This window comes from Chrysoperla carnea, chromosome 4 (genome assembly GCF_905475395.1).
Source record: "Chrysoperla carnea chromosome 4, inChrCarn1.1, whole genome shotgun sequence".
Lineage (NCBI taxonomy): Eukaryota > Metazoa > Arthropoda > Insecta > Neuroptera > Chrysopidae > Chrysoperla > Chrysoperla carnea.
The window spans coordinates 56758793-56778396 of record NC_058340.1 but is presented as its reverse complement, the minus strand read 5'-3'; the positions used below and the strand labels follow the sequence as shown (position 1 = coordinate 56778396).

The following is a 19604-nucleotide window of genomic DNA, read 5'->3' as shown; positions in this document are numbered from 1 at the left end:
AATATTATAATGTTTTAAGGCTATTGTAAATGAAAATTGACTATATTTGTGTTAATTTATATATGTTGAAACCTTTCTGATTTATTTTTATTTGTTAAAAAAGACATTATCTGTGGCCTTAAGAAAACTTGCTTTGATAATGCATGCAAAAACATCAAGTGGTAAGTATTAAGAATTGTTCAATTTAATGACTTCTTCTTATAATTACCGCTATTCCATATAGAATCGTATATCGTGAGCTCTTAATGGAGAAATATATTCAGAAATTATGAAGAAAATGGCAGATAGTCCATAACTGACGATAGGGTTGAAAAAAGGATTGCAATTGTAAAAACTAATTATCAAGCATTTCGTCACTTTTTTTCACGTATCGTGTTGTCAACTTTCTTTTAGTATAAATAACTTTTTGATTAAAAATCAAAAAATTTCATTATCTTAATCATATTAAATTTAACACACAAGTCACGATTTAAAATTCAATTTTCTTTATTGCCAAACGTCCTTTCCTCAAACAGGTCATGAAAATTTTTTTTCGGGATCAGTGTCAATCTATTGAAGAAAATGAATGAATAGGCGAAATCAAAGAAGGGCAACAGCTGATAAATTTCCAGAAAAAATAATACAAATTTTGTGCTAATGAACTAAACTAGCGACTAAAATTAAGTTAACAGTGCCCATATTTCTTGTAAAAAGCAACAAATCAATCAAATCCTTGAGAGAAATTAAGAATAAAATTAAATGTAAGGCAGCAATTATCGGTCCTTTGAAATAATTGAGATAAAAATTTAACAAACAAAAATATGTCCTTATCGGTATCATAATTCTGGATTTGGTACCGCTTACTTCCAAAACTCTGGTTATTTTAAACAGAACGAATATTTCTTTAAAAAATGTATGATTCTGAAAGTATAGCAAAATTAAAATCGTTATTTTCTGGAATTTTACATAATTCTGATAAAGCGTTAACCTTGATCAAAAAACCAATCAAAATATTTATGAATAAGTTAAATTTGGTGAAAAGACATTTAATAATCATAAGAAAATATCTATACAAGTGTAGATAATAAAAAATCATTTTTATATGTTTTCTTATTACTCATAAAAGATAAACGTTTTTTTCAACATCTACAAAAAAAAAAAAACCTTATTTCTTGGTTGACCACTCGATAATTTTATCTTTCGAAAAAAATATTGTTCAGTGTAAGAGCAATCAATGAAATATAATTTTGAATAAGAATAATTTTCGTTATTTTTAACAAACAATCACAAAAGAAGTCTATAATTTTATTTTGTTTATTAACAATTCGATAACTTTAACATTCTTACAAAATATTAAATTTATCAGTTCCGAAACAATCTCATCCCGGAAAATTGTGAAGCCAACAATTTTACTATTTTTGTATTTAAATATCACAAAAAAGACCAATCTTACATGAAGATGTTCCTACCTACTTATGGTACTACTAAGCAGAGTATGAGTTCCGAAGATCTTATAGTGATATACAATCGAAAGGCCTATATTAGCAAAACTGAATTATTAATTTATTTAATTATAACTTTTGATCAGTGATTATTAATTCTAAATTAGCACCTGTAGCACTAATTATTTATTAATAGGTAATACTATTGCTTATCTCGCCTGGTTAGACATTTTAACCTACCCTGTCTGTTAAACACAAACTTTACTTCTATTTTCTAGGACAATTAGACCTATGTCCCTTATGTTCACCTTAGGGATTAATTTTCAAAATATTCCCTCTTGCTAAAAGTGTATTTAAGTACACTAACATTTTTTTTTGAACTTTATACATATTATTCACATTATAACCATTTTTTACCAATTTACCAATTTTTCGTTCGATGACAAAATATATATATATATATATATATAATTTATTTTCAATTATACTCGATGCGCTCGCATAAAGCTCTCTTAAATACTTATTCACAATACTGAAGGATAATAAATAATATCTCAATACTATTCAAATAGCTGTTCAAAATTCTACATAAATATGGTGGGAGCGCAAATAAATACATTTGAATTGTAAGATGTAATGTTATATATTATTTAATGCGTCTCGATTATTTATTTCATGGATTTTAATTAGATGCGGGACCCTCAAAAACATTTTGTGGTGTGACCGAATTGTGAATATTCAAAATCGGTCAATCTATTTAAGAGGAGTTCAATTACGAGTCAAAAGAAAGTTTCCCTTCAAAATTTTATTCAAAATCGGCCAGGCCGTTTTGGAGGAGTTTATACACAAACACCGCGACACGAAATTTTTATATATTAGAAGATATTTAATTAAAGCAACATTGGAATATTCAATTAAAGCACCATTTTAGTCGTCACGAATACACTCAGTCCTCACCAAATAAACCACAGAAATTTATTTAAAAATTTAATATTATGTTGATAGCTATATGAAAATTTCACAGTACTTCCTGCATATTCAAAATTCAGTAGCTAATACAATTTGTTCATATAAATACAAATATAATGGCTAGTTAGTAGCAACTAGCGCCCAACATAACGATGACATAACATACAAACACAAAATTATGTTTTAGTCTAGGAGAGAGAGAGTAGAGTGGGCAAACAAACAAACATAGGCAAACACATATACAAACAAACATTGTCACATAAAACAACACATTGTAATTATTTGTATGACCACTAGTAGTTAGCCGGATGGAGTTACTTTACATAGGTAATACGTATAACAATCTACCTAAATGTTTCATGGTATCCAGTACGTAGTACAGAATTTACGGGAAAATAATGAAAAAAACATTCCAGAAAATGGTTTACTATTATCTATTACGAAATGTTTCATTATAGACATCTTAATAAACAACTCGAGTCAATGATTGATTTTTTGTTTTGTTCTAATTTATCATATTGTTCATAAAATAAAAACCTGTCCTTTTGATAGTAAAAAATCTGGACATCCCTTATCCAAAAATTCAGATATTTAAGATTGAACAAATCTATTTTTCAATTGCTTTTGAAGAGTTTCTTGAGAATAACTCGAAAACCGTACATTTTATCCACACAATATATAATTGCATAAAATAAAAAAATAGCATAAAAAATTAGTATTTAAATTATTATTATTTTCGATTCATCTTTACAATGCATTTTAGCAAGAATTAAACCATTGCTATAGCTTGTTCTGTGGTAAATATGGATGTCAGGAGATTCGGTGAAGAGTAAGAATTGAAAGCCCTCTTTTAAAAAAACCAAGGATAAAACTTCCAAAAATATTCTTAATCACCTCATTAATTAGAATTGACAAACAATTACAGCTAGGATTTGGTGACGTAGCCTCAACGTTTCAAAAGGTGTAGCATTTACTATTTTTATTTCTCCTTGAAATATCAAATTATTGTCTTTCTGGACCGGTGTATAGCTCGAAAAATGGAGAAGGTAATGAGTCGAAACTCACATCAATTTTTAGAATAACTTTTAAGTACATTAGTAGCCTTTATAAAATCCGTACTTAATTCAAGGTAAAGTAACTAACCCATACGCCAGTTATCGAGCACTTACAGTATTATTAATGAAAATAGCAATCAAATTTGAGAAAAAAATTGTAAATCGTTATATTTCAAAGTATGAAAATGATCGATGTATCAGAATCTCAACTCATGAATCAGCCTATTTATAAGAAAAGTATAAATGATATATACAACACTTATCTTATATTTACGTATTGGCCAAAGATATAATTGCTCAAACATTCTGTAAATGAAAGAATCTATGGACATTCGTTTTAGATCTCATTAAATATAGTGTGTCCTGTTGAAAAATATCATGAATATTGTACGTAAATGCGACAATGATGATTATTATTATTTATTCGTTAGTCATTATTTTCATTTTTAATATTGTCGTTCCTTGTATTCCCTATTGCACATTTTTTTAAACATATTTATTTTATTTTACATTTTAGTACAGTCATTCTACGATAATAATTTCCATAATAAAATTAATGTATAGTTAAATTTTTTTTACCAAAATTCTTTAACTCTTTTCAAAACGTTCTTTAATCTGTCTTTGGCATCTTAGCTTCTAAACGGATGAACCAATTTTCATATTTACTTTTTTCAAGTTTTCAAGTTTAGGATTCCGTAACCGATTACAGCTGGAAAAGTTGTGGTGATCTTCAAACAACTGATCATATGTTCTTGAAACATAGCTAAGAACTCTCTCGATCAAAATACTATAAAACAAACAAAAAATCAAAACCGGTTCTTCCGTTTAGGAGCTACGATGGAAGAACTACGTTTAGGAGCTACTAAACACATTGACCGATATAAATTTTTTGTTTTTAGTATGAAAGGTAATTTGACTGAGTGTGTTCGCTATGTTTGAAATTCGAGTTTCATACCGGATTTCAACTAGGAAAGAGGTGTTGATCTTCAAACGAGTAGATTTAAAGTGCGTCGATTTTCTTGAAACCTACAAATCGGTTATCGGGATTCAATCGTGTTTATCAAATTACCTTTCAAATAAGAAAGAACTAAAAATAGTGTCAGCCTTTTAGAAACTATGATGTCACAAACGAATCGATAAAGCTTGATTTTGTTTTGGAGGTTTCTTTAAATTTTTAATTTATATTAATTATTAATTTATTTTGAAAAAAATAAATGTGAAATAGATATTATTTACGAAACCCAACCTATAGCATAACTTATGCACAAAAAATATACATTTATGTATATGTATAGAATATAACAACATTAACAAAAATAAAATTAAAATGTTTGCAAAAATTACATTAAATGAATACTACTCTCTAAGTAAAAAATGCGTCCTGTCCATGTTATACTGTTATATAATAGTTACTTCGTTTATACATATATTTAGTTTAGTTTAATTTTTTTATTTATTTATACAGGTTGCCTGCCTGCTATTTACATGTAAAACTAAAAACAACTTTTTGTGTGTTGCAATTAATTAGATTAAATAATCAAGACTAAATTTACGACGCCGATTATAAGCTTAAAATGCTAAAATAAACGATGTCAATAATAACCAGTAACAAAATAAAGAATGAATAGTTATAGCTGGTGTTTTTTAGTTAAATATAGAAATAGACGAAATAGTCGCATCAATGAATGTTTTTACCCGGAATACCTCAGTTACAGATCCGATTTTGATGATTTTTTTCAATGTTTCTTTTTTACCCAACTGTCAAGGAGTGGCTATGTTTTTCGCGTGAATCTTGTGTGTATGTATGATTGAATGTATTTATGTATATTTGTTTGTAAAATTCTTTATTACCTCGTATCTTCCAAACGGCTAAACGGATTTCAACATTTAAGTTATCATTACATTTTTCTCAAAAATCCAAGTGTTTTGAGATTTTTGAAAAAACAAAACAAAAAAACAAAATCACTAAAAATGATGAACAACTCCGATTTCAAAATTTTTTGTGTACGTGTTCCTTATACCTTCAGGAACTTTCAGCCTCACCACTGCATTACCAAGAAAACTGAGAAAATTAGGGTAGTTGTGCCATCCACAAAGCACTCCAAATAGTAACAGTGAAAACAGTTTTCGAGGTAGCCGAACATGAATTCATGGTTAAAAAATAACTGAATACGTTTGCAATCCCATTAAAACTACCCCTGCAAGTGGCAGTTAAAAAAAAATTTATTAAATTCAAAATTTTACCTCAAAAATCGTTTCTTGAGAACCTTTAAGATTCTCTGTTCTCGAATCTCAAGTCAAAAAGCAACTGAGTATGGTTGCAACCCCATTAAAACTACCTCTAGAAGTGTCAATGATAAAAAAATTTAGAAAATTCTGAATTTCACCTCTGAAATTGTCTCGGAAGGCTAAATGTTCCTGAAGGTCTAGCGAGCACGCACACAAAAAATTTCTGAAATCGGAGCTGTTACACCACTTTTCCACATTTGATGGTATTTTCCGGCTTATTAAATGTACTTTAATAAACAGAAATAGTAAAAATTGTAAGAAACGCATGCAATTTATAACAATTAAATAAATGAAATAATTAAATGATTGCCGTTAAGTTGATATCGGAAAAAAATTTCTTACTTTGTAGAAGTTTCAAATTTTGAGAGGATATTGATTTTATTCTTTAAGTGTCATTTCAGAAAGGATTTTTCCGATTTTTAAATTTATTTTACCTATAGAATACTACATTATCAATAACAAGGGCTATATTTTATTTTCAAAAACATTTGTGTTTCGCACCAAAAGTTAAAATTCACTATGTAGTAAACAAAAAGTGCACAAATATTGTTTAAACAATGTAAATATTTAGTAGTTATCCACGTTACATCATTCAGCTCCCTTACCTTACATGCTATCGATGACAATTCCAGAAAACTCTTTCTAAATAATTTATAGTGTGAACATAATAATTTTATTGAACTGGTTTCTAAAAACCATATATACCCATACCTTTTTATTTAAATTTTATACCTAGATAAAATCTAGAGGTCAAGAAGGAATATTTTATGAAAAACATTTACTTATATCTTAAGGTAGTACCAGCATGAAATCACTTTTCGACAGATTTGGCCGAATTTTTTTTCTCGGGTTTATAATAGCTTTATTTATGAATTCCTAAAATTTCATAATTTTTGACCGTTTAGATCGCGAGATATTTAAAGACAAAGTTCGCGATTTTGAGGGTCATGTCCCATTTAAAGCATGTAAAATGTCCGGTCTCTCCAACTATTTTTTATGATATTATTATATATTGAAGAAAAAGTAGAAAAAAATGTTTATACAATACAATTCTAAAAAAAAAATTTAGAAATTAATTTTCACTTTCGAGATATTAATTTTGACGTAAATTGATCGAAATTGGGACGTTGGCATAATTATTTCCCATTTTAAACGGTCAAAATTTCTGAAACTTTGGGAATTAATAGTAAGCATTATTAAATTCTTAAATTTAATTTTTCGTTAAATTCTGTCGAAAAAAAAATTGTACCATTGCTTTAACATAGAAACTGCAAATACCATGCTGGAACTACGTTAAGGTAATTTGGGGAATTATCTCATAACAACGCAAACACTCTATATTTCCAGCTGAAAGTGTATATATGTACTAAAAATGATACGTATGGATATTCCATGGTAAGTGTCTTCTTTGTGTTTGCATGTACAATTTAATAAAAATTTAACTGAACTGTAAAAATTATTTTAATTATAAATTATGATGTTTTTCATTTTTAAATATTATGTTTTTATAAAAAAAATGTTGAAATAATATCACAAAAAATCCATCAACTATATTTATTTTAAACTTGATAAACAATGCCTAGGACTAAAGGTATCAGATGACTGAATATAAAATGTTCCGATTATTAAATAGCTGGGTTCAGTTATGATTTACAAATAATCGTTTAGATACGTCTTTATTTATTTCTATTCAATCTATTGAATAGTCTTCGAGATATTCTACAACTTACATAGCTCATTTTACTGTCATCTTGAGAAATGCTGAAAAATTTTAAGTCTGTTTCTTGTTAATTTAAACTATGAATTAATATCTTTTAACTGAGGCGATGTCTAACAAATATGGTCATCTTGGTCTCAAATAGACATTTCTTGTTTGTCAGATCAGATATAGACTATAATTAGATCATATATGACAAAACTAAAGCTACAAAGAAAACGCTCTTTGTATGATCTTGGATTTTCCATTATCAATCTAAAGTAAGAAGCTTTAGTAAGAAATAACATAACCTTGCAGTAAGAAACTAATTCAAAACCAATAATTTTAAAAATTACTTTTGTTTTTTAAGATAATCAGCACGTAACTGAAAAAGCTTCATATATTGCAAAATAAAATGGCATTCTTTACTTTCAAATATACTACTCAAGACAAAAGATAACTCAGCGCATTTAATAAAAATGATATTTAAGATATTTTTGATCCTTTTAAGAATCTTAAAAGAACTTACCACACGGTCTCCCAAATTTCGTACAACACATGGCAAATAAGCTATTTGTCCTTCGAGTACTGACACTTGTGATGATTTTGTCATGTCGAATTCTGGCAATGGAAAATGTGTTGGCTCTACAGGATTCTTTTGAAGTTGCTTCCATTGTTGTTTTGAATCGATCCATGAATAACCTAAAACAATATTAAATTGACCAATATTAAAGCGTCTTTTCTATTATTTGTTTACAAAAATATCAAAATTAGAATCAAAAGATCAAAACTAGAATCTCTTATTTAGTGGATTAAATTAAAAATAGATTATATTAGTTTTTCATACTCATACTTTATACAAAAAAAATACTTGCTCGCTTTACACAAACAGGGTATTCTGCTATGTTTGAAAAATCACTTCAAAATATTGATTTTTCTAATAAAAAACAATAAAAAACTATATTCTGGCAAAATAAACACGCTTTCTTGCTTTCTTTTTTATTCTGTCAAAAACGCTGTCATCTATCTTGTTGACTTAAGTCACTGTATCAACATTTTTGTCTTCATCAGTTTTTACCTTCTTTTTATCATGTCCTTAGTGGTTATTATTTACCTTTTAATAAATAAATAGGCACAAATGAAATGCACTGACGAAAGAACACAGTTAAAGACAGATATGTACCCAGCTGTTTACACTAAACTGACAGTTTTTGCGTATATGACATCACGTCAGGGCTCGCTCGTGTTTTAGGTCACATGATATACAGTTTAAAAATTAGGATTTTTAATTTTAATATAATAAAACAATAATGGGCTTTTATGACTCAAAATTAGTATATTTATATATATATTTCTAAGTTATTTTTCAGTACCGAAAGTTCCATATTACGAACATCCATGTTTTTTCAAGTCAGTTAAATAGCAATAGAATGCTTTGTTACTTTTCCGCAATAGTGCAATAATCTGACAACAATTTGCTGACATAATTTTATTCAAATCAGCTCATATTCTTTTAAAAAAATGTATTCTAATTTCACCAAAAGGTATCCTTTTAAAACTATATATGTATTTATAGTTTTCGTAATAATACATTATTCTATTTTTTTCTAAATGAAAAAAAATCTAGCACACACGTATGGCATAAGTTTAGAATGTTGAATATAATAACTTAGTAGTTCGGCGTTCTCAATATTCCGAAGGAGGAATTTTTTATTATTTCACATGTGGAATTTTCGCGAAATCACATAGTTTGAATTGATGTCTTCGCCACGCAGTGATTTATTTTGGATTAAATTTTCTGGATATTATAGGTTTTTTTATTAAAGATCATCCTGCCTAAAAGATTTTTAGGCTGTTCCTAACAACAAGCATTTCTTTTTTGACGCATGCAGCAAATGTATGGATGTTGGTTTTAGTTTATTCGACCTTCAAAAAACCTGTGAATTTCAATATTGTATATGCAAGTGATAATAATTTTTAATTTTTGGAGAAATTTTGTTTCTCACAATTCATAAACTTTGTCTCCCTCTAAAAACCGATATTGCAATTCCCCAAACGTTAAGAACTCATTATATGCCTATACTATGCATTATTCAACAAAATTATTTTAATTAAAAAGTATGTTTATTCTTGTGAAAACATTTTTGGTCTTTTCGGGGCGGTAATAACGAAAAAAAAAAGTTTTTCTTAGAGTTCCACCCATTGAAACTTTTAATCAGAATGACAATTTCTTACTAGGTTAGGTTAGGTTATATTGTTTGTCCACGAAGGACACACTTAGGCTATAGAGCCCATTGTGAAACCATATATGTGTTTTACCACCTTTTCGATGATAATTTCGTTTATCAGCTCCTAAATTTCAAAGGCTTAGTGCACCTCCTTCATGCGTATACCATGCACTACACCAGCCCATCACAACTGTTAATTAAATTAAATTTGTTGCGACCGTGGGAATCGAACCCGCTACCCTAGGCATACCGCGGACGGAATTGGTAACGCCTTAACCAACTGAGCTAATAGGGCGACAATTTCTTTCTAAATCTTCAATAAAATCTCAAGAAATTCTAACATAAATCCAAAAATAGTGTAAAGTATGCGGATTCTCTTGAATTAATAAAATAAACTGCCCATACTATTAGTTTGGTGGAAAACCTATGACATTTCCTTTCAGATGCTAATATTTTCTGGCTTGAATAGTTCTTCAATTTCAACATTCCCAAACTAACAGTTAAGTTAGTTAACACTTTATTTTCAAATTTCCGTATATTGCGGTCAAAAACATTATCTCATGCAACATTTTACCAGCGATTGCACTTCTTTACTGCCGACCCAACGGATAGATATTTTTTATTTCATTATAAAAGTAGTTTCAGCTGTTATTATTGCAAATATGAGCTGTATTTAGATTGCTATATGAAGTTTCTTATGTTCTGATTTTTGATGTTTATTCTTCGACGAAATCGGGTATTCCTTTGAAGGGCCCACTAAATGTTGTCAACGCAACAAATATGCTGGTATAAAGAAAGTTTTTGGCATTTGAAAGGTCAAGTTTGTTTATGAGAAAAATTAACAGATAAAGAAGGGGTTGGGATGCGTAAAGTACAAAATTATGAATATTTTCAAAATAAAATATGTTTGTATATTTTTATCAGTTTAAGGCAAAAAATTACTGTTCTAATTTTTTCTCTAGGAGCTTAGTTTTTGAAATAAAAATTAAAAGTGCAATATTCAATTTGACAAAAAATGTGTTATTTGTTCCATTTACGAGGGAATTCGCTTAGTAATCATAATGCACCCATCTCTTGTCTAGTAAAATATAGGTGTATCAGAGTCTAGTGTACTCTGCCGATTACTGAAGTATAAGATAAAATTGAACCTTCATATTTAACGAAATCTCTTCAATATTTCGTGGATACACATACTTATTTTCAATACACATATAATAAACATCATAATAGTCATAATAATAATAATAAGAGCATCATACATGATGCATCCTTATTGTATGTGCAAAGTATCCCACATACATATTTACCATTACCATCTTAGCACCTTACCACCTTACCTCATATCATTTACCTATATGAATTATTATTGTATATACAATTTGTTAGATATATAAGTGAATATATGTTATGCTTAAGGCTCTTACTGAGTGTACATACTACACACCCTATTTTCATGCCCCCTTTTCCATGACAACCTAAGTAAAGTAAACTGCATTATTATTATTATTATCATTTTCATCATAATATGTATTCTGATAGAAAACAAAAGATAATATTATGTGTGTTTATACAGAGCTCTAATTTTAAAGTTTTTGGGTAATTTTTATGGCGTTATTTAAGGTTATAAATTATAAAATAATAATAAATTCAAAATTAAAGACAGTTTTTAAGTAAACATTGCAGAAAACATTGTATTTTGATATAAAAAAGTGGGAAAATTGCTGGGTAATTACAGCCACCAAACTCTTTTAAAAATCACATAAAAACCTTAAACGCTCTATCCCAATTTGTAGTGTTGTAGAGATGAGCAAAGCTTTAAAAAAGTCAAAAAGCAGTTTTTCCTTGGGAATCTCTTCAAATTTTTACTCATATTTAAAAACCATCTCGGTCAAGTTTTTAAAGAAAATTAAATATTACTCCTTATCTTCCAATTTTCTTTCGCAATGGAAATTTTGTACCAAATAATTTTGACATTACCAATTGATTTGTAGTGAATATTAAATCACCGTATCTCGTTGTTTTAATGAAAAATGTCTACGAAATTAATTTTTGCTTTTCTAATTTTGTGTCTTGAATAAGGAAGGAAATTTTGTACATACCATGCATGTTTTACTATGTCAATTAGTATTAATTTCTTGAACATTTTCAATTTGAGCGTGCAAAGCATTTAAACACATTACTTTTAGTGCAATAAGGGATAATATTTTTATTAAATTATTTTTCATTTCGAATTATCCAAACGATACACTTTTCAGCTAAAAAGCCACAATATGAACATGTAGTACCTAAAAAGATCGTTAACTACGATCCAAAAAAGAACAAACTTAATGGTCAGCGTGATTATGACTTATGACTTGCATACGGGTTTTATGTTGTTTGGAACATAATTTATAGATGTTAATATTAATAATTCAAAAATTAGAAAAGAGAATGTTTAGAAAAGTGATTCTTTTTTAATTTTTGAATTATTAATATTAACAGCTATAAATTATGTTACTCCAAACATAAACCCTAAAGCCGTATGTAAGTTTGTTCTTTTTTGGATCGTAGTTAACGATCGTTTTTGATACTCCCTACATGTTCATATTGTGGCCTTTTAGCTGAAAATATAGCCAATGCCAAAGAAGGCACATAATTCGTAAGAAGACCAATAAGTTCGTAATATACGCCCAAAAACCTATAAAAATCTATTTCTCCCCTCTACGTCAAGTATAAGTTTTTATCGACAGTGTCGGTACTTTATAGTTTTGAAACCACTCGATGGATTATCAATATCCTGCTCGTCATAAGTAGCGTTTGCTAATTGACCGCATTACTTTGAATTATATATTTTCGATTGTATAAAAATAAAATTGAACCAAACTGTATATAAATAAAATATTAAGAAGATGGTACCAAAGTCGTGAGAGAGTAAAATGGGTTTTATGATTGTATTAATTCATATACACACAGATATCATCTTTATCCATGTAATAATGTCAGTTGAAACGTTGCAGCACAAGGCGTATAGAAAATGGTAGCAACATGCTAGTATAAGAGAAAAAATTAGACCAGTCGTCAGAAGACTATCTAGCAAGGTGCGATGCGATCGCATATTTAAATATTAGTACCTTTTCTATTATAGGTATATTGTCATATTAAATTATGGTTTCCAATTTCATTATAAGATCCGTACAAGAACATATATATTAAGGACGAAAAACTTGATTGAAAAGGGTAGCAGGAAAAAGGTGCCTATCTGGGCGAGTCTGTCGTTGCGTACTTGGTACTGCACATGTTTTGTTTTCAATTTTTTTTCTTTTGTTTTCAATCAATTGAACAATTTTAATTGTTTTCAATCATTTAGGCAGTCTGATGCGTAGTACAAAGTACGCAACGACCGATGACTAGACTCCGCCCGGATAGGCGCCTTTATAGTTTATAGCCTTTATAGTTAAGGATATCAAACCTCCTACGATTATAGCTCAGCATAGGAGGTTTGATATCCTTAATATATATGTTCTTGGATCAGTCACCCTGAACTAAAATAATTTCTAAAGTGAAATAAATGCAACTTAATAACATAATTAAACTACGTTAACCGAATTTTCTATCACACATCTTGAACTGTGAGGAACTTAAATCGAAGGCTAGTCACCGTCATAGTCTCCGATGTTAGACTTCACTAATTCTGTCACGTATTTCGAAAATCATGCCATTTTTGACCCGAAATTCCATCCTGTTATCTAGGAGGTATTTTGCTCGCTGATTACGATCCTGATGTCCGAGTACATGGATGAATGACTGAATGTTCCTTGGGAAATAAATTAATGTGCCACTATCTGATCGTTCAGTAATTATCATCCATTTTTTGGCTTTAATGACTGATCTAAATATACGTGTACATATTGTATCGAGCATGAAGGATGAGAGTAGAAAAGCATGAGTGAAACATTTGAGGGTGTAATATATTTTATAATGATGATGATAATATTTTGCATCGTTAAGTGTCGTTATTTTTGAAGCATCATTTGTGGAACATATAACAATGGTTTTGGTACGTCCTTTCATATTGTTTTTGTTAATTTAAAACATTTTATTTAGAAGCTATATAATAAATAATATGTATATTTATAGATAGTTTAATGGTGAAAGTTATATTATGTGTGGTATGTTAGATATAAATTTTATGAATAGAAGTGTTTCAGCCAGTATCGGAATCAGCAGGGTGTAGATGTCTTTAGTACAAATACACTCCCCTCCAGTAACGAAAAAATAATATTTTTAAATGTTAAAGAAGTTGCCGCTTTCGCGTCCATCGAGCAGCTCTAGGCTAAGCCAAGAGTGACAAACAACCTAGCTATGTAATATACTATTAGCATCTGACGAGTGCGAAATCAATACTAATCGATATTCTAACCTTTTTTTTTAAATAATATGGACATATTTAGGACTTTCATAAAGGTGGTGATCAAAAATGACAGGTTAGTTTACAATATATTGCCACCTTGCCCCAAGACAAAACACCAGACGGGCACTTGGATGATATCAATGGATAGCGAAGCTGTATCAGTTTCTACGGATCATTTGACTTTCGCAAATCGTTTTACAAAAATTATATGCACCAGATCAATCATTAAGGTGATCTGCACAACAAATGATCCGCAAAAGGTAAATGGCCTATGGCGTTCGGATCTGTACGACTTACATTATCGATTGATATCCATCGCACACGTTAGCATAAGGAGGCGATATTATTTAAACTTTCTTTGAAAAAAGACTAATTAATTTTTGAGTAAAATCATTACAATTGTAAAATTTTCGCACATAAAGCACATGGTTCCCGAAAGAAAAAAGAACCATATCGACAAAAAAACTTCAAGGAACGGCCAGCTTATCTATTAATTTGGATCTCTCTCTCTTTTTGAGACTGATTATACGGTATTTGGAAATTTGTATGAAATATGATCCAGCCGAATTGGTCTCTTTTAGCCGTTACACAAACAAATTCTCCATAATGTAAGCATAATTATTTATAAGTATATTGTGTTATTTTGACAATTTCTACTGTACCAATGCGGAATGAGATAACAGCTCAGAGTACGATTTTCGTATTTAAAATTTAACAAACACGAAAAATCTCTTATTAAATTTAGGAAAAATTATTCAAACAGCAAAAGCAAAAAGATAATTCCAACCATTTTATTTAAAATGTATATTTGATAATGTTTTTTTTTTTTTTTTTATTGGAAACAACATATGAAATTGAATTTGTTCAAATTATTAAACGAAAATATATTAAATAATTTTATTAGATTTCTATCCAAACTACTTCTTATATTATATGAAAGTTCGTTTAACTATATTCTAAAATTATTAGTTTTATTCACTTTTAAAAGTTTCAATTCAATTTTGAAATTCAGTTTATATTCACTATTATTACTTTTAAATAAATTTTTAGTGTTGAAAAGTTATTATTTAATAAGTTCGATTTGACTAAAAGTAATAAATATTTAAATATGAAAAAATCTGTAAACTTATAATAAACTTACTAATATTACAAAAACCTTGGAAACTAAGAAGGGTGTATACAGAGTGGGTATATATTTTCAACATGCTTTTATGTCTTAATGTGTTACTAATTTTGTAAAAAATTGGTACTAGCCACTTTTCTATATCAGTCAAAATTGATTATAACAATTTGAAGAGAGCATATTTAGTCGTAATAGCCGATAGTCGTTATAAACGTTATGTACGTTTTTATATTAATGGGAAAGTAAGTGCATATATAAAAATTTTGGTCCTTATTGCTGGCTAATTCCAAAAACAATTGGTCGCGTAGATTAGTGATAACGCACAACTAGAGCCTTCAATTTTTTTGTAGAGTTTAGAAGTAAACCCAAATTCATCCCTTAAAAGGTTGATTTTCAATTAAAAAATAATAGCTTATCTTCATCATCAGAGCTGAAAGAATGTCCTTGCGAAATTTCATCAAAATTAATTTGACCATTTAGTCGTGAAAGAAAAGCCCACATATAGACATATTAGGCCATTCAAAAAAACTGAAAAAAGCGATTTCATGTACTTATCCAAAGGCAAAAAAACTAAAAAAACAGGAAGGTTTCGACATCTAGTTTAAGACCCTATTAACGCGGAGTCTCAAAGGTGCTGGGGTTGCGTTAATCAACGCTATGTATATCAACTTGAAAAAAGTTTCAAACAAAAACTGTCGAATATTTTTTTTCCTAAAAGAAACGTGGTATCAGAAATTTTGATATCTTCAGCCATTTTCCCGAAAATCGGAATAAACGGCCAAGTATATGCTAATTAACAATATCTTGAAACTAATTGATTTTATAAAATAAATGTAGAGTGAAAAATTTCGATATCTTTAGCCGTTTTCAAAACGATCAATTTTATAAATATTTTCGTTAATTATCTAATCATCCTCTAATTATGTGTAAAAAGTCCTGAATTGTTACTCGGGCTTTTTGCGATCGCTGATTGCGAATATGATGATAAAAAAGATCAGAACGCTTTTGGAGGTTGGTATACCTTGGTATCATATATTATTAGAAGGGTGGAGTAAGAATGGAAAGAGAAAGAATGGAGTACCTATGTGGATTTAAATTCGATAATTGAAAATTAAGTAGATATAAATATCTTATAAACTATATAAATAAATATAAAAATAATTAATTTACAAAAATAAAACAATTTAAAAAAGTAAAAATGAATAAAATTACCATAAAGTGAGGAGTTATATTCTCCATTCACCAATTTTTATTTTTTTATTATATATGCATGTAATTTCAAATATTTATTATTATTTTCCAACAAATGTAAATACTATATAATTTAAATATATTTTTTTGTGTCTACACATATTACAACTACCAACGAATACTATTATCCATCCATTCTATGTATTATATAAAACAATCTTTATTTATTTTAGTCGTGTACTACGCATCGCATACGATTTATTCATTTTTTTTTTCTTCTAACAACAAAATAATGACTTTTATTGTTGAATCGAATATATAAATGATAAGAATTTTAAATGGAATTATTTTAACTTCTATGTGGAGAATACAATGCTGCATTTCAAGACTATTAGCAGAACCAATAGAGTAGAAACTTTGAACTCAAAGATTTTAGGGACCCGCTAAAAATTCAATTTGTATTACCCAAAGATACATAAGGAACAAAGATACTAATTGTTACCCAAAGAGAACAAAAACTTTAACTTAACGAGACTTAAAAAATAAATAATAGTTTTAAAAGACCATTTAAAAAAACACGCTTTATTACACTAAAAAGTGGATGATCATTTTAACTATGACGTAAAATTAGAAGGTGGTCAACATCTGATCTTGGGTCTCGAAAACTTTAGACTGTGATTCAATCCTGGGCAATAAACAATCGATTATATAATAGAAACTTTTTTATACCAGGATTATTTTACGTTGCTTCGTTTTTTAATTATTACTTTATCAAAATACTATTTTTTTAATTTCCATAATTTCTTTTGTCAATATATAAAAAAATAAATAATATATAGATTTATTGTGAAAAATTTCTACGCAAAAAGAAACCATAGAAAATCCGCAGAAAAATGAGTTGGAATTGACGAAAATATGGCATAAAGAGATTATAAAATATTGAATCAACCTGAAAAACACTACTTTTAAAATAATTTTTCCGAGGGATTTTTTTTGAATCTTTTCCAATTCAGAAATCTGTTGTACTGTTCCCATTTTTTGTACGCAAAAAAGGCTATTTAGCTTACGTCTTAGTAATTTCTCTTTGAAAATATTATAATCCACGAGACTTTGTCTAGAAAATTAGAAAACTGAAAAAGGTGCCACTTTAAAACATGGTAATAAAAAAATAGTATGATCTTAATTCTGCTAAAACTATTTTTCTTTATAAGAGATTTGCTAAATGATAATTTTTGATAACCTTTTCTCTCTTTTGTATTCTACCAGTGTATGGAAGTTGAATGACGTTCCATCCAGAATTTATATTTCTAACTTTTATTTATTATGCTTTATTAGTAATACGAATAGCAATTATAGCTGTATATATGTACTATGTACGTATTGACAGAGATAATTGATTTTAAATTCATTGCTAGCGACTCGGAAAAAGAACTTAAATCAAAGAATTTCGATAATAATTTATTTTAGTCAATTTTTTAGAATGTTAAATAAACGAATACCTATTAAAATAATATTGTATTGTATATCTAGTTATGGATCCCCCTACATATTTAACACGATGTGATTTGTATGTAATTTTAATTTCTTTTAAAAATCATAACATTGAATTAAAAACTTCTAATAAATGTTATGAATTTTTTTTAAATTTTTTTTCTCAAAATATTCAAATCTGTTAAAATAATAATGAATTATAAAATTAACATTCCTTTATTTTCTTTTATTTTTTATTTAAATTTAAAAAAGAAGAGCAACTAGCTACCCTACTAAGTAGGGAAAAGTTTTGTACCTTAGGGACAATATACATTTAGATCATTCTTCAGTTAAAGGAACTGTAAATATGAGGCTATTATCTATTCTATATGCATTTATTTTAAGTTATACAGTCAAAAAATAAAAAAATTTACTCTAACTCTATTTTTTTTACAAGTCGACTATTTTATTTTGTGCTTTAAGTTTAAAGTTTGAATAAGCACACAGCCATCTATGCAACGTATTGTTCCACTGATCAATGATTATAGATTGTTAAATAGTGATACAAAGCACGTAAACATGAGGAGGTTTGTGTAGTTCAAACGGGGAAAAACTATTTTTCAACCCCAAGTCAATAAAAAAAGTTGAAATTCTTACTGAACGCACAGCGAAGAAAATGCCAGGCCTCATAATTTAAAATCATTAAAACATGTATAAGGAAAAATCCAAAACCTCTATGAGAGAAAGAAGCTTTCCTTGTTTTCCCTCCTGAACCTCTATAACAACTCTAGCTAATATATGCAATTTATGGCCTATTCTCTTCAAATTTGTGGAACTTAGTAACTTTGATTTTTCTGGATCCTCTATTAATGAGAAAAATCACTCCTGCATGAACGAGAGACAGTTTTGGTAAAAGAAACTTTTATAAACAAAGAAGAGATTGCGATACCATAAATATTCTATTATCCAGACTCTGTGATAGGATGAATAATAATGTCATGGTATGCCACTCTCCTCTAAATATCTCACTAAAACAAAGAATATGAAGTTTATAAATAATAATGAATTTGTTTAGAAAGTAGACTTTAATGTTTTTATATAGTAATAAAAAAGCTTTCATGAAAATAAAAAGCATTTTTACATTTCACATCTCTATATATATATACTCAATTTACAATACAAATATTTTATATTCATTATAATAAAAAATTTTACGTTTTTCTTTTATAAATAGTTTTTAAAAAGTGTATATTTAATTTAAATGAGTAAATATTAGTATTATCTTTCTTTAAATTATCATTTTAAAGTATTATCATTAAAAATTAATTCAACACTTGAATGTTTTTAAGGCAGGAAAATTCTTGGAATTGGTAATTTCATAAAAATATTTATTTCATTTTATTATCTACAAAAGTATGCATATTAAAAATATTACTTAATATTTACTATAGGGTTTCTGGTTTCTCGAGCTCTTTTTTTATTTCTCGAGGCACGATAATTCTCGACGAAAGTTTTTTTCCAGTATCTCGAGATATTTTGAAATTTATAATGATGTCATATTCCAATTTTTCTTTATTACAAATTAAACAAAAAGATGAACTCAAATAAATCAAGTGGTACATTTTTAGTTTCTTGTTTATATAAAAAAGTAAAGAGTAGTACTTAATTATTATATACCTACCAGTTCCGAAGTGTACCGTCTTGAATTAAATAAAAAATGATTAGTCAAATTAAATCAACTAAATCTACATATTTAGATAACCATAAAAACT

The 19604-nt window shown here is 28.1% G+C and overlaps 1 protein-coding gene across 2 annotated transcripts in view; it reads right to left on the bottom strand.

The window, feature by feature from the left end:
- LOC123297577 overlaps window positions 1-19604 on the bottom strand; it is a 161006-nt gene that overhangs the window by 47597 nt on the left and 93805 nt on the right. For both annotated transcript variants that reach the window (XM_044879300.1, XM_044879301.1), the window contains exon 2: window positions 7960-8132. In XM_044879300.1, the coding sequence (XP_044735235.1) occupies window positions 7960-8132 (173 nt within the window). The remainder of the gene's footprint in view (window positions 1-7959; window positions 8133-19604) is intronic.